The sequence below is a fragment of the Mandrillus leucophaeus genome, unplaced genomic scaffold (genome assembly GCF_000951045.1).
Source record: "Mandrillus leucophaeus isolate KB7577 unplaced genomic scaffold, Mleu.le_1.0 Scaffold13, whole genome shotgun sequence".
NCBI lineage: Eukaryota > Metazoa > Chordata > Mammalia > Primates > Cercopithecidae > Mandrillus > Mandrillus leucophaeus.
The window spans coordinates 8103090-8119961 of NW_012101254.1; the positions used below are offsets into that span (position 1 = coordinate 8103090).

The 16872-nt window shown below is 39.6% G+C and overlaps 1 protein-coding gene across 1 annotated transcript in view; it reads right to left on the bottom strand.

The window, feature by feature from the left end:
- Positions 1 to 16872, bottom strand: part of FAM228B (family with sequence similarity 228, member B) — a 49124-nt gene that overhangs the window by 18806 nt on the left and 13446 nt on the right. The window contains 5 exon segments of the mRNA XM_011972709.1: positions 4161 to 4317; positions 4412 to 4499; positions 10869 to 10949; positions 12253 to 12444; positions 15180 to 15248. Coding sequence (XP_011828099.1) covers positions 4161 to 4317; positions 4412 to 4499; positions 10869 to 10949; positions 12253 to 12444; positions 15180 to 15248 — 587 coding nt within the window.

A 16872-nucleotide genomic window follows, 5' to 3' on the forward strand; every position in this document is an offset into this window, starting at 1 on the left:
AAAAAAAAAAAAAAAAAAAAAAATCAAGCAGAAATTCTAGAGCTGAAAAATGCAACTGACATGCTGAAGAATACATCAGAGTCTTTTAATAGCAGAATTGACCAAACAGAAAAAAGTATTAGTGAGCTTGGAGACAGGCTATTTGAAAATAGACATTCAGAGAAGACAAAAGAAAAAAAATAAAAAACAATGAAGCACATCTGTAAGATCAGAAAATAGCCTCAAAAGTACAAATCTAAGAGTTACTGGCCTTACAGGGGAGATAGAGACAGAAGTAGAAAGTTTATTCAAAGGGATAATAACAGAAAACTGCCCAAGCCTAGAGAAAGGTATCAACATTCAAGTAGAAGAAAGTCATAGAACACCAAGCAGATTTAACCAAAGGAAGACTACCTCTAGGCATTTAATAATCAAACTCCTAAAGATCAAGAATAAAGAAAGGATCCTAAAAGCATCAAGAGGAAAGAAACAAATAACATACAATAGAGCTCCACTATGTCTGGCGGCAGACTTTTCAGTGGAAACCTTACAGGCCAGGAGAGAGTGGCAGGACATATTTAAAGTGCTAACATGGCCAGACATGGTGGCTCACGCCTGTAATCTGAGGATTTGGAGAGACTGAAGCAGGTGGATCACTTGAGGTCAGGAGTTCAAGACCAGCCTGGCCAATGTGGAGAAACTCCATCACTATTAAAAATACAAAAATTAGCTGGGTATGGTGGTGCACAGCTGTAATCCCAGCTACTCGGGAGGCTGAGGCACAAGAATCACTGGAACCTGGGAGGCAGAGGTTGCAGTCAGCTGAGATTATGCCACTGCACTCCAGCCTGGGTGACAGAGTGAGACTCTGTCTCTAAAATAAAATACAAAAGAAAAGAAAAGAAAGTACTGACTGAACCTTTTATCCTAGAATAGTATTATCCAGAAAAAAAAAAAATCCTTCAAGCATGAAGGAGAAACAAAGACCGTCCCAGACAAACAAAAGCTGAGGGATTTCATCAACACCAAACCTATCCTATATGAAATGCTAAAGGGAGTTCTTTAATCTGAAAGAAAGGGATGTTAATGAGCAAGAAGAAATAATCTCAAAATACAAAACTCACTGGTAATAGTAAGCACACAGAAAAGCACAGAATAATATAACACTGCAACGGTGGTGTGTAAACTACTCTTATCTTAAATAGAAAGACTAAATGATGAACCAATCAAAAATAATTACAACAACTTTTCAAAAAATAGTACAGTAAGACACAAAGAGGAACAACAACAAGTTAAAAAAGCAGGGAGACAAAGTTAAAGTGTAAAGTTTTCACTAGTTTTCTTTTTGTGTGTTTGTATATGCAATCAGTCTTAAGTTGTCATCAGTTAAAAATAATGGGTTACAAGATAGCATTTACAAGCCTCATGGTAACCACAAATCAAAAAACTAACAACAGACTTACAAAAAATAAAAAGAAAGAAAGCAGGCCAGGCGCGGTGGCTCACACTCCCAGTGCACACAGAAACCAATACTATGGCATTAGATTTTTGAGAGAAGAAAAGCCTTATTACAAATCAACCAACAAGCTGGGCGCAATGGCTCACACCTGTAATCCCACACTTTGGGCGGCCAAAGTGGGTGGATCACCTGAGGTCAGGAGTTTGAGACCAGCCTGACCAATATGGTGAAACCCTGTCTCTACTAAAAATACAAAAATCAGCTGGGTGGGGTGGCATATGCCTGTAGTCACAGCTACTCAAGAGGCTGAGACAGGAGAACTGCTTGAACCCGGGAGGCAGAGGCCACTGCACTCTGACCTGGGCGATAAAGCAAGACTCTGTCTCAAAAAAAGAAAAAAAAAAAAAAAACTACAATGAGACATCATCTCATCCCAGTTAAAATGGCTTATATCCAAAAGTCAGGCAATAACAAATGCTGGCAAGGATGTAGAGAAAAGGGAATGCTTGTACTCTGTTGGTGGGAATGTAAACGGGTACAACTACTATGGAGAACAGTTTGGGGGAGTCTCAAAAAACTAAAAACAGACCTACCACATAATCCAGCAATCCCACTGTTGCATACATACTCAAAAGAAAGGAAATCAGTATATTGAAGAGATATCTGCACTCCCATGTTTGTTGCAGCACTGTTTACATTGGTCAAGATTTGGAAGCAACCTAAGTGTCCACCGACAGATGAATGGATAAAGAAAATGTATTCACACACAATGGAGTGTGTGTGAATTTGACCAATATTCACCCATAAAAAAGAATAAGATCCTGTTATTAGCAACAATATGGATGGAACTGGAGGTTATCGTGCTAAGTGAAATAAACCATGCACAGAAAGACAAATATCACATGTTATCACTTATTTGTGGGATCTAAAAATCAAAACAATTGAACTCATGGAGATGGAGAGCAGAAGGATGGTTACCAGAGGCTGGGAACTATATTGGGAGGGTAAAGGGTAAGTAGGGATGGGGCTAATGGGGACAAAAAAATAGCAAGAATGAGTAAGACCTCATATATGATAGCACAACGAGGAGACTATGGTCAGTAATACTTTAACGTACATTTTAAAATAACTAAAAGGGTATAACTGGATTCTTTGTAACATGAAGAATAAATCATTGAGGGGATGGATACCTCATTTTACATTATGTGATTATTATGAATTGCATGCCTGTATCAAAACATCTCATGGACCTCATAAATATATACACCTACTATGTACCTACAAACACTAAAATTAAAAAAAAAAGATATCAAGACTCCTATTCCTATACTAAGCAGAAATCTGCTGTCATTGGAAGACAGACAGGAAACTGCCATCCAAGAACAACCACAGATACAAGGTCAAGTTTGGCTGCCACAAGGATAAGGAAAAGGAACCACAGGAAAGTCCTGCTCCTGAGGCCTAAGCACACAGAGCTTGCCTAAAACTGAAGCTCCATGAGAAAAACATAGGATATTCCTCTGCCTCCACCAGGAGCCTTGCAATAAGCAACATGCAACAGCGGTGTACTCCCGTGGGAGAGGCAAGAGCATGGGGAGAACACCCCTCCACTTCTATGATGCCAGCTTGCATGGATAGCTGAAAACTGAGGAAGGAGCAGAAACACTTGAGAAAATCCCTCTGGCACCCCACCGCCACTCTAAGCATAAGGAAAAGCAGCCCGGCCACTAGAGGTATTCAAGCCTGTGGTGCACTAAAGGTAACAATAGCAATAACAATACCCAAATCCAACTCAACTCCAACTAGATAAGGCTAATCCTCCATACTAATGCTTGACAGAAGAAAAGGCATATCCATTTCTAGACATAAATACTCCATGTACACTGTTCTTCTACATCAAATATCTGGCACTCAATAAAAAATTACAAGACATGCACAAAAAGCAAGTGAAAACAACCCACTGTCAAGAGATAAAGCAATCAAGAGAACTAGATTCATAATGTTGGAATTACCAGATAGGGAGTTTTAAATAATTAATATGGTAAAGAATCTAGTGGAAAAGGTGGACAATATGCATGAACAGATGAAGAATTTCAGAATAAATAAAAACTGTCTAAAAATTGAAATGGTAATGCTAGAAATCTGAAAATCATGATATCAAAGATGAAGAGTTCCTCTGAAGGGCTCTTCAGCAGACAGGACACAGCTAAGGAAGAACAGTGAACTCAAAAACAAGTCAGAAATCATCCAACTGAAAAACAAATAAGGAAAAAAAGAGTGGAAAAACAGAACAGAGTAAGAGCTATGGCACTGTGAGACATCATCAAGTGATCTAATATACATATAATTGAAGTCTCAGAAGGAAGAAAAAAAGCAGAGAGAATGGGAAATAAGAAATATTTGAAGTGATAATGGTCTAGAATTTCCCCAAAATAATAAAAGATATAAAACCACACATACGAGAACCTCAGAGAACATTAAGATAGAAAGAAAAAATATATATAGACAGATCATAATCTAGCTAAGGAAAACCAAAGAGAAAGAGAAAATCTTGAAAGTACCCAAGAAAAAAGAAACATCACATATGGAGAAATGAAGATAAGAATTATAGATTTTTTTAAAAATGAAAATTTTAAAAAATCATAACTATGAAAAATTTTATAAGTCTCAAGAATTTTCAAAGTCCAAAAGGTTCTATAATTTCTAGTATATTAACCATTACCTTCTCCTTTTACAAAATTCACTTTCTATGTATCGTGTAGGCAGTTTCAGCCACTCATTTGGAGTCATAAAGTGCCTTGAATTAGAAATTTGTGGGAATCTGGAATGCAGCTGAGCCTTCTCAACTTCTTTGAATTCTTTTATTGAATATATTTTGCCTGCAGGAAGAATAAAAATCTAAATTAACATCCTTACATGCAACTGCCATTGCTCTTGGGCTATGAAATCATATAACAATCAGGAACTAAGTACCAGTCTCACACTGAAGAAGAGTTCTTTTTTCATTATCCTTGTCATATTGTGCTTTTTTCAAAGGGTCACGAAATGGTGGGATGGTAACCTACAAGAGAGGCACTTGTGTAAGGTCTGAGTTGCAAGGCTGAGTAGTAAACATTTTCAGTCTATTCGAAGCATCCACATACGGATGGCTCTTACGCTGGAAGGGTAAATAATATGGTATTTACAAATAGCTGGCTTACCATTATATTTGTTTAATATATTACAAAGAGATGGGGGTATATCAATACCTCTCTTAAGGCCCTCCAGTCAAAGAGACAAAGTTAGCTCTTGTTTCAGTGTGGGTTCAATCTTCAAAAATTATGTTGTTGTTATCATATGTTCCCAAATTTAAAAAATTCCTTTCCCATGCACAAAAGAAAAAATATATCCATATATTCATCTTAATCCCTAACATTGATAATCAACAACATAACTAACATTACTGAAAACTTAACCAAGTTATTCAAAATATAGATCATTTGTGAGCCAAAGTATGGAAGCACTAAATCTATGTTAATGGCCATAATTATCAATATCAAAATGACAGTTCTACATATGAAAACAGGATTCACGAACAACAACATTCATCATTTAGGCCTAGTCAGGGAAATTCTACCACAAGCTTACAAGGTCACTCATGTATTTTTCTCATGCTCATCAGGCTAGTTTTTCGGGGGTAGTTATAATACACATCATGACTATTAGAGTTAAAATAAACGGTGATCAGACTGCCCAGTATAAGTTTGCTTCTACAGAAGTTATGAAGAGTGCTACTCATAAAATATTAAGAAAATATTAACTTGCTGTAAAAAGGAACAAAAAAAAGGTGCTATCATTTTCAGGTATTTGTATGTGACGTATTCACATATGAAGAGCAAATCAAATTTTAAATGACACTGGACTCTGCTGCTGGAGAGTCACTGTGCTGCTCTGGAGGTGTCAGAGCCTTGCTTTTTGATGTTTCTTGTGTCCTTACATTGACATCTGTGCATCTGGGGTAATGGAGGCTTCTTCCTGCTTTTTGGATTTGCGTCCACAGGGAAGGACTTTTTCCTGGAGATGTGTCTATGGTGTTGGATGGGTAGGACACTTTGGCCTTGATCCTGGGTACGTGTAGCAGTCTCGTCTCCATGATTTCTTTGGGTGCAAACAGCATCAGTGGTGTCTGTGTTTTCCTCGGTGGCTTAGGGTACAGTTATTGGAGGATGTGGTAAGGCTTTGCTGGGGATGGGGACATTAGGCAGGCCAGTCCCCAGCCTCAGTGGAAGCAGTGGCAGGCTGAGGGTGCCTGTCCTTGGTCTTCAGAGCAGTATACACTGGTACTGGTGTTACAGGTTCAGGTGGGCCAGTTCTTGGGTCTCCAGGTGGCTTGCTTGGGTGCATGCAGTGGCCGTGGTGGGCCAGGTGGATGAGCAGGTTCCTGAACCCCTGGGCAGCACTCATGGCATGGGCAATGGCAGTAGCAATGATGAGACAACCCTCTGTCTCCCAAGTGGTCTACATGGGTGTTGGCAGTGGCTGCAACAGGCTGGGTGGGCCAGTCTCCAGACCCGCAGTTGGCATGTGCAGGACGGTGCCAGCTGTGGTGGTAGCAGCAGGCTGGTGGGCTCTCGCCAATGGTGGTGGATGGGGCAGGGCGATCCCCCAGCCCCCTGCAGAGTACTTGGGTAGGGGTGCTGGTGGCTGTGCTGTGGCCCTGCTGCTGTGGAGGGTGGGGTTGCTTTCAGTGGCAGCTGGCATAGGCAGGCAGTTAGGGAGTGTATGTTTCAGCCTAGGTGATGCTGCAGGTGGGGCCTGTCCTCTGGGCACAAGAAAGTGAGCCGTGGCCCCCGTGCTGAAGTCAGCAAGGTTGCTGTCAGCTGCTCACACCTCAGCTCTCTCCATCTGCAGGCATCCCCCATGTTAGTCTCAGGGCCGAGCAGGCTGCCTCACCTCCCTCTCCTTCCTCACCTTAGATGTTTCCTTGTCACTTCTCTGTGGAATTCCAGTGTTCCTCTCAGATGACGTGTTCCAAGTACAATTTTCTACTCGCCATTTTGGCTCTTCTGTGGAGGAGGCGAGTGTCAGATGCCTCAAGCCAGTTATCTTGAAGCTCTCCGACAGGGTCTTGCTCTGTCGCCCAGGCTAGAGTGCAGTAGCTCACTGCAGCTTCGACCTCCTAGGCTCAGGCCATCCTCCCACCTCCACCTCCCAAGTAACTGGGACCACAGGTGTGCGCCACCATGTCCAGCTAATTTTTAAAATTTTTTGTAGAGACAGGATCTACCTATGTTGCCCAGGCTGGTCTTGAACTGCTGGGTTCAAGCCATGCTCCCACCTCAGCCTCTAAAGTGGTGGAAGTGGTGGTGGGATTACAGGCATGAGCCACCGTGCCTGGACCAAATTTGAAGTTTTAAATTGAAGATAGAAATAAAGAAAAATCTAAAGTTTTACCAACAATTATAAATCCAGAGACTCCTATCTCTATTGACAGCACTTGTACATCATAAATGGAGGTATTATAACCCAGTGGTTCTGAAACTTTTTTTTTTTTTGAGACAGAGTCTCACTCTGCTGTCAGGCTAGAGTGCAGTGGCGTGATCTTGGCTCACTGCAACCTCCACCTCCTGGGTTCAAGTGATTCTCCTGCCTCAGCCTCCCAAGTAGCTGGGATTATAGGCGTGAGCCACTGCGCCTGGCCGAAACTATTCTATTTCAAAACGTTGTTGTTATATCCAAATAACGTTTGTGTATATGGCTTAGATCTATTGAAATTTACTATATTAGAAAATAAAACAGGAAATTTTAAATTGCTTATTAATTTTAAAATAATAATATGCCTATTGTTTAACATCTTTCTAAAAAAATAACTCTATTTCCCAAAATAAAACAAAAAATGAGAAGAGTAACATTGTTTTGCATTTTTGTAAACTTCTTTATGTCTTGCTTAGTAGAAGACAAGCGGATTCTCATATCTGCTTCTGCAAGCAATCTGTTGAGATTTGTTTAGTTGTTGTATATGAAGAAAATCCATATAGAGATATGTAGTTGAAAAAGGTAGGAGTATTTTAACAGCCTTTTAAGATCATTGTGGATATTTGTTTTTGATACTACACCCAAACTCAGTAAGAGATAGTTTCTTAAAGGTTAGTTACGATGTGGAATTTGAAACCATATCCATGGATTTTTCATACTCTTCTACTAAGTCCATTAGTCTATTTTGCACTTCAAATGAATCTTTTTCCAACGCATAATTTTGTAACATTTGGGGGGAAATTGGATCATGGAGTTAGGCAAGATCTTCCAAATGTTTGTACATTTCATTACTTAATATCAAAGAGCCACATTCATTAATATCAATACCAATTTCATCAGTAAAGTCTTTTGAGTATTGGGACACTGTCACACTTCTGATGGTGAATATGAGTGTTCCAAAATTCCAAATGTTTTGCTTGAAAGCTCACCTTTTATCACTGGCAACAAATATTGCCAGTAGTTTTTCTCAAAGTGACAAGCTGACTTCATTCATTTTCCAGAAAATATCTGCCAAATACCCAAGACTTACTAACCATAGTTTGCAAGTCATTCTTTCAAGTAAACATGGTGTTTCACGAAAGAAATTTTAAAAAGCAGCCAGTTCAGCTCACAATTCAAGCAATCCTCCATATTTCAGTATGCAGCAGAAGTGCTCTTCACATACTCCTATTTCATCACAAAGAATATCTAAAAGATGCGTACTGAAGGAGCAAGACTTAGTACTAAGTTAATAATTTTTAAGTAGAGCTGCACAAAGCACATGCAAAGAAATGCTGAAGATCCATCTGAAGGGAAGGAATCAAGCCTCTATGTTCCTAAAGTCAGATCTGTCCCACTCCCAGGAAAGGAAGATAGACAGGGTCATTTGGGTTGGTCTGAAGTCAGGTGTTCTGGGCCATCTCAAGCCCTACTGTTGAAAGAAGAGGCAGGATGAACCTTTTCTGTACTGGGGAAATTGAAAGGGGGAAAGGAGATAATGTTGGGTATCTCCACTTGATAACCCAGAATTGAGAATAAGGACAAGCTTACAGACTCTGCAGCAGCTCAGAAGCAGGGTCTGGGAGGTGCCAGGTCCATAAAGAGTACAGAGCAGGACACCAGGAGCCCAGCCTGTGGAGCCTACCCGAGACACTCTCAGGTGGAGTCTCTGCCAGACATGGGTAAGGACCTGGATCTGAAGACATGGAACAGCAATGCTGGGTCTACAAATGGGGCCAGCACCTGAGCTACAGCATGTGACCATAAGGAATAACAACCATAGTACAACCTGGACCTGGGACCAGAGATGTGCCCCACCAAGAACTGGGAGGCTGCAGGACCATTTTGTAGGATGACACAAGCCCACAGCATGATGGTACAACTCAAGGTTGAATGTCTCCAAAAACAATTAATATTGGACTTCTCACTGATTTGCACACGTCAGGGCCAATACCAGTTCTAATAAAACCTCTCTAAAAAGGGTAAAAATCATCCCCTGAACACCATTTTAAAAAATGGTATCTAGGCCGGGCACGGTGGCTCACACCTGTAATCCCAGCACTTTGGGAGGCCGACGTGGGCGGATCCCGAGGTCAGGAGTTCAAGACCAGCCTGACCAACATGGTGAAACCCCGTCTCTACTAAAAATACAAAAATTAACCAGGCCTGGTGTTGTGAGCCTGTAATCCCAGTTACTCGGAAGGCTGAGGCAGGAGAATCGCTTGAACCCGGGAGGTGGAGGTTGCAGGAGCTGAGATGGCACCATTGCACTCCAGCCTGGGCAACAGAGTGAGACTCCATCTAAAAAAAAAAGAAAAAAAGGGTATCTATTTCATACGTGCAATAAACCTTTTAAAATAATTTGTGTCACTAAATTAACTTGAATGCAATGCAATTATATTTTTTCAGCCATAAAATTTTTCTTTTTTTTTTTTCCCCAGACAGCGTCTTACTCACTCTGTTGCCCAGGCTGGAGTGCAGTGGCACTCAATCTTGACTTACTGCAGCCTCCACCTCCCAGGTTCATGTGATTCTCCTGCCTCAGCCTCCTGAGTAGCTCGGACTATAGGTGCATGCCACCACACCCAGCTAATTTTTGTACTTTTAGTAGAGACAGGATTTCACCATGTTGGTCAGGCTGGTCTTGAACTCCTGACCTCAGGTGATCGACCCACCTCAGCCTCCCAAAGTGCTGGGATTACAGGCATGAGCCACCACGCCCAGCTGCCATAAAATTTTTCTAGAGATCTATTGTACAACATGATGGCTATAGTTAATAACAAGGTATTGTATTCTTGAAAATTGCAAAGAGAGTAGATTTTATGTGTTCTCACTTAGAAAAAAGCCGGTGTTTGTGAGGCAATGTATGTTCATTGGTTTAGTCATTCCACAATGTACACATATTTCAAAACAACATTTTATACAAGATAAGGCCAGGCGCAGTGGCTCAAGCCTATAATCACAGCACTTTGGGAGGCCAAGGAGGACAAATCGCTTGAGGTCAGGAATTTGAGACCAGCCAGGCCACCATGGTGAAACCTAGTCTCTACTAAAAATACAAAAATTATCCGGGCGTGATGGCACATGCCTATAATCACAGTTACTCAGGAGGCTGAGGTGGGAGAATCTCTTGAACCCGGGAGGCGGAGGTTGCAGTGAGCAGAGATCGCGCCACTGCACTCCAGCCTGGGTGACAGAGTGAGACTCTGTCTGAAACAAAACAAAACAAAACAAAACACCACATCTGTGCTCTGCTATTTACAGCTGGGTGACTTTGACAAGTGACCTGAGCCTCACTTGTCTCATCTGTGACTTACCTCATGCAGTAGCAGTGAAGATGAAATAAATGTGAAAAAAACCCTAAGACTTGGTTAATCCTTCAGTGCAAGGTTAATTAATTCTGCTATTAGTAACAGAATACCATGCAATGAAGAAAATTATATATTTATATTTTGACAAAGAAGAAAATAATAGACTATTGAGGGAGGGGAAGCCCATTATAAAACCAAATGTAACTCCATTCTTATAAAATAAAAATGTGAATATATACACATATATAGAAAGAAATCTAGATAGATATACAGAAAACTGTTAATGAGTTAACATTATAATGAATTAATTCTGGGTAATGGAATTTTGGTTTTTTATTTTCTTAATTTGAAAATCAATTTTCTTATTTACCTATCATGAAAATGTGTTACTTTTGTAACAAATTTAAAAGTCTATGGAATTTTTAAACGCTACCTATTACCCAATCATTATCCAGTATTTTCCACTTTTGTGGAGATTTAATTTACTTTGGCCGATCAGGCGATGGGAAACTATGCTTAAAATGTTACTGCACTTCTAGGGAGTCACTTTAGGACTGCTCATGTATTAGGGCTGCTCAAAACAACCAAACACATAATACCAAAGTTAAAACAGAAATCTACCCTACCTTCAGAAAATTGGGGTCCTTCTTGCTCATATAAAAGGGATCATACTCTTTTGGATCATAATGTTCTATAAATGCATTTCCCTATAGCAAGGAAATAAAATCACACACAAGAACAAGAGGTGCACAGTTAATTTTGAGTATATCAGGACTTGACAGTCAAACACACAGTATCATTCTTATGCTTGAAAGCGGCATCAGTGATAAATGCAAAAAGAAAGAGAAGGCTACATTTGAAATTTAATTTATTCAACCAATAAGGTGCAGTGAAGGAAGGAATCTACTTAAAATCTGTAAGATTTTAATAAAGAATTTTGGAACACTAAAAGATTTGGGAATTTGCTTTTAAATGCTTACTAGTCAAACATCTCAGATTTTTAAAAAATGAAGAACAGCTATATTTTAGAGCTTTGCAAATAATCAAGTTCCAGAACAAAAGAAAAATATGTCCTGAAACCAGAGTCCAAATTATTTATTTATTTATTTTGTAATTTTTTTATTATTTTTTTTTTTGAGACAGAGTCTTGCTCCATCACCCAGGCTGGAGTACAGTGGTGTGATCTCGGCTCACTGCAATCTCCACCTCGCAGGTTCAAGCGAATCTCCTGCCTCAGTCTCCCAAGTAGCTGGGATTACAGGTGCCCACCACCATGCCCGGCTAATTTTTATATTTTTAGGAGAGACAGGGTATCACCATGTTGGCCAGGCTGGTCTCTAACTCCTGACTTCAGGTGATCCACCTGCTTCGGCCTCACAAAGTGCTGGGATTACAGGTGTGAGCCACGTACCCAGCCCAAACTTTTTAACTTGATAATTCAAATTAGCAATTACACGAGGAGGCCTGGGTACAGTGGCTCACGCCCGTAATCCCAGCAGTTTGGGAGGCCGAGGTGGGTGGATTACCTGAAGTCAGGAGTTTGAGACCAGCCTGACCAACATGGAGAAACCCCATCTCTACTAAAAATACAAAATTAGCCAGTGTGGTGGCACATGCCTGTAATTCCAGCTACTTGGGAGGCTGAGGCAGGAGAATTGCTTGAAGCCGGGAGGCGGGGGTTTGCAGTGAACCGAGATTGCGCCATTGTACTCCAGCCTGGGCGACGATCAAAACTCCGTCTCAAATAATAATAATGATAATAATAATATTAATAATTACATGGGGAAAACACAGAAAAATGGTTCTAATGTACACAATTAAACCTAATCTTCTTTTTCTGTCCTTTCCAAATGTCCTGGGTTTAAGAATACTTTACGCTATTATATAACAGGGTATAGATTATACATATGTAGAGGGGACAGGGACAGACTGACTGGATGATTATAAATGAACAAAGATGACATGAGGCTTTAAATCAACTGAAAAAAGCAACAAATGATCTCTTAGTACCTTTTTATTTACATGTTTTAAAAAGCCATCTAATTCCTCTTGCCTCCTTTTTTTAATCTTCTTATGTGAGCAAACTTTTTCTATAATTTTCTTCTGAAGAGGATCTGCCACGTGGTCAACCCATCTTTTATATAACATCTCCTTTCTTCTTGCATTTAAGAAGGCATGATGTTGTAAATACTTATTTAGTTCCTAATAAACAGTGGCAGAAAAGACAAATACATTATCCTAAAGCTTTCTTGTTCTAAAATTTTCCAAAACTTAAAACTTCGTAGGTTTAAATTACTCCTAAGAATAACCCTCAAAGACATTCATTAATTCAATCATTTCTTTGGCTTTAACTTCTACTATGTGACATACACTCTGCTGCAAATAAGGAAAACACAGGTATTTGGGGCAACATGCGTGCTCTCCCTGGGGAGAAAGACTAAAGAACAAATCAAAAGCAAGGCAAGGTGGCACCTGCCTATATTTCTAGCTACCTGGGAGGCTGAAGCTAGAGAATCGCTTGAGCCCAGGACTTCAAGGCTGCAGTACACTATGACTGGGACACTGCACTCTAGCCTGGGCAACATAGTGAAAACTCATCCCTAAGAAACAAACAAATACACAAACAGTGGGAGGGGGAATATAACAAGATGTGTATTTATATATGATGCATATATATATGGCATACTATAAATAAAATAACTGAAAACAGAGGAGAGAAAAACCATTTCCTAGATTCTTAAAAGATTCCCAGTTTGGTGGGCCTCAGAAATTTAAACAGACCTACCATAAGACCCAACAATTCCCCTCCTAACCAAATGAATGAAAATTCAGGACTCAAAGAAATACTTGTATACCAGTGTTCATTCCAGCATTATTCACAATAGCCAAAAGGTGGAAATGATCCAAGTATCCATCAACAGATGAACAGATAAAATGTGGTATATACAAACCACATTTATTTACATGTGTAATATGGAAATTATTTAGCCATAAAAAGGAATGAGGTTCTGATATATGCTACAATGTGGATGAACTTTGAAAACAGTATGCCAAAGTGAAATAAGTCAGACACAAATGGACAAATAGTATAGGATTCCACATATATAAACTATCTAGAATAGCCAAAATTCCTAGAGACAGAGGGTAGATTAGAGGTTACCAAGTGCCTGGGGGAGGGAGAAATGACGAGCCACTGCTTACTGAATACAAACTTTCAGTTTGGAGTAATGAAAAAGTTTTGGAAATAGTGGTGATGGTTGCACAACATTATGAATCTAATCAATGACACTGAATGGTACACTTAAAAATGGTTAAAATGGCAAATTTTATATTGTGTATATTTACTTTTATATTGTATATGTTGAAAAAAATGATTAATTTTTTTCCAAAGTCAAGACTCCCAAAGTGGGAGACATTTGGGCTGGGCCTTTAAGAATGAGGATTTAGGCTACGTGCGATAGCTCACGCTGGTAATCCTAGCATTTCGGGAGGCCAAAGCAGGAGGATCACATGAGCCCAGGAATTCAAGACCAGCCTGGGGAAAACAGTCAGACTCTGCCTCTACAAAAAAGTTAAAACTTGGCCAGGAGTGGTGGTAATCCCACACCTGTAATCCCAGCACTTTGGGAAGCCAAGGTGGGCAGAACACTTGAAGTCAGGAGTGCGAGACCAGCCTGGCCAACATGGTGAAACCACATCTCTCTCTACTAAAAATACAAAAGTTAGCTGGGCATGCTGGCATGTGCCTGTAATCCCAGCTACTTGGGAGGCTGAGGCAGAATTGCTTGAGCCCGGGAGGTGGAGGTTGCAGTAAGCCAAGATAGCGCCATTGCACTTCAGCCTGGGCAAAGAAGTGAGACTCCATTTCAAAAAAAAAAAAAAAAAATTAAAACTTAGCTGGGCTTCATGGCTCACACCTGTAACCCCAACTACTCGGGAGGCTGAGGCAGGAGAATCACTTGAGCCCAGGAGGCCAAGGCTGCAGAGAGCTGTAATTGTGCCATTGCACTCTAGCCTGGGTGACAGAGTGAGACCCTGTCTCAAAACAAAAAAAAAAGAATACTTATCCAGGAAGAGAAGGGATGGCGAAAAAAGAGGAAGAAAAACATTCTATGAAAAAAGAAAAAAGGAAAAAAACCTTCAGTACAACTGACCTTCAGATAAAAAAAAAAAAAAAAAAAGGGCAAGAGTAAAGAGGTAGAAGTGTAGCACAACCTAATCCAAGTGGAGAGTAGCCTGCAAAGAAGGTGCTTGATTAGGCTACAAATTCATTCATTCTCACCAAACCTTCTTATCCAGCTTTCATATAGCAAATAAAGTCTTGTGACTACTAGGATGAGTGTGAACTTCAAAACGAAAAAAATAAAATATTAAGAACCCTGAGAGGTCTGCTAGGCCAAGTCCCTCCCGTTATAACCTCTGGCCATAGCACACTTCAGCCATTCCCAATGTTAGTTCCTTTTCTTTTTAAAGAACTCTAAAGAAATTTCTTAAAAATAAAAACAGGTTACCCACTCCAGTGTCCCCGGTGTTTAGTACACTTCACATGGATGTTCTTCTTGTCACATTAAGCCCATCCTGGCTCAGTGTAGCCCTGTTCTATGTATATCTGAGTAATAATTACTCAGTGTGTTCTGCTAACAGCTCTTAAGGATTAGCTCATTTGTAGTGACTGCTGAAACCCACTAGGACAAAGAAACAAGTGAGTAGAGGGAAATTCCTGTGCCTCTCTGTGAAGGAATTCCCACGAAGTATAGGAAGGGAGGAAGTCCATTAAAGCAATCTCACACATCCCTTAAGGTTAATTCCAGGTGCAAGGGAGTATTCTTTTAATTCTTTTTTCCATATTTTCTAAATAGTCTTTATATGATATGCTACATATAAAAAGGAACTACATTCAATTTTTAACTGAGATGCATTTTGTAGCCAGTTCTTACCTTAATTATATAATTTTCTCTGTATAATATTGATTGAATAGCTGCCTCAGTATCTTCTTTAGCTAAGACCTGAAAGGACAGAATTAAACTTTGAAAAGAAAATCTTTAAAAACTATTAGTGCTATCTGGAATCATTATATTTAGCATGACAGACATATCCCTGGAAAGTTCTCTATGCATGCAGTTTGCAGTTTGTCTTCTCCAAATCATAACATCCAGTGCTTTTATTTTTTTATTTATATATTTTTTTGGAGACAGAGTCTTGTTCTGTTGCTTAGGCTGCTGGAGTGCAGCAGCACCATCTCGGCTCACTGCAACCTCCAGTGGGTTCAAGCGATTCTCGTGCCTCAGTCTCCCAAGTAGCTGGGATTACAGGTGTGCAACACATGCCTGGCTAATTTTTGTTTTTTGAGTAGAGACAGGGTTTTACCATGTTGGCCAGGCTGGTCTCCAACTCCTGGCCTCAAGTGATCTGCCTGCCTCAGCCTCCCAAAGTGCTGGGAGGACAGGCCTAAGCCACCATGCCCAGCCCATCAAGTACTTTTTAAACAGTATTTCAACCTGTCTGCTCTCGGCTACAGCAAAATGTTAACTCAGCTCACAGATATTTTGAGTCCCAAAATGGTCAAATGTCTTTCCCGGAGTCACATGGTAGATAGAATCCATCTTTTTTCACATCTTATAAAATGCTTTTACTTTTCTGGGTTAAAATAGATTAAATTAGGCCTTTATTTGAGGCTTTCTGACTGTGTAAGACATACTGATCTTCTAGCGTTGATTCTTACAGAACTAGCTAAGAATATGTCAACAGTTTCACTAAAAGCTTAGTGCCACCTAAGGCAAACCCTATACATAGAAGAAATGTCACTAGTGAACAATAACACAAGGTCTTAGAAAGACTTTCTATTCAATCTCCTGCTCTTCTTTGTGTTCTTCCATAATGAATTCACCCACTAATTTTGTTTTTGAAAATTACTGAAACATAAGCCTACGGATATAATAAATCAAGGAAATGAGTTATATTTTTATTCATTAACTTATAACTGTATATAAAATGTAAAATTATAATTAAACAATTGGATCTTCTCAAAATGAAAGAAAGCTCTTATTAAAATAAAAGGAAACATATTCATTTAATTAATTTTTCCATGACCACTGACAAATTACCCAAGACTGAAACAAATTTCTTAGACAGTATTGACATAAATATAATTGTAATAAATTTATTTATCATTAGCGAATATGGCTATCAAATAAATATTAATAATAAATTTTATTTTTATGTACTTATTTTGGAGACAGAGTCTTGCTCTGTCACTTAAGCTAGAGTGCAGTGGTCTGATCATAGCTCACTGTACCCTCAAATTCCTGAGCTCAAGCAATGCTTCTGCCTCAGCCTCTCAAAGTGCTAGCATTACAAGCATGAGCCACCACCATGCCCAGCCAAATACTGTTTTTATATACAAGTCACATTTTCAGATTTTGAAATAACACAATCTTTAGGGAATAGTGATATTAGTGACAAAATTATGACAGCATTAATTGTTCCATTTTTATAACAAATTTCCACAATTATTAAATACCTGCCAGAAAATGGAAGAGGTTGATTTCTAGCACAGAATTGCCTTTGAGATCCTCTTGTTATTACAAAAAAATAAAACATTCTCAAGTTAACTGTCAGTGGAAGTAGTTG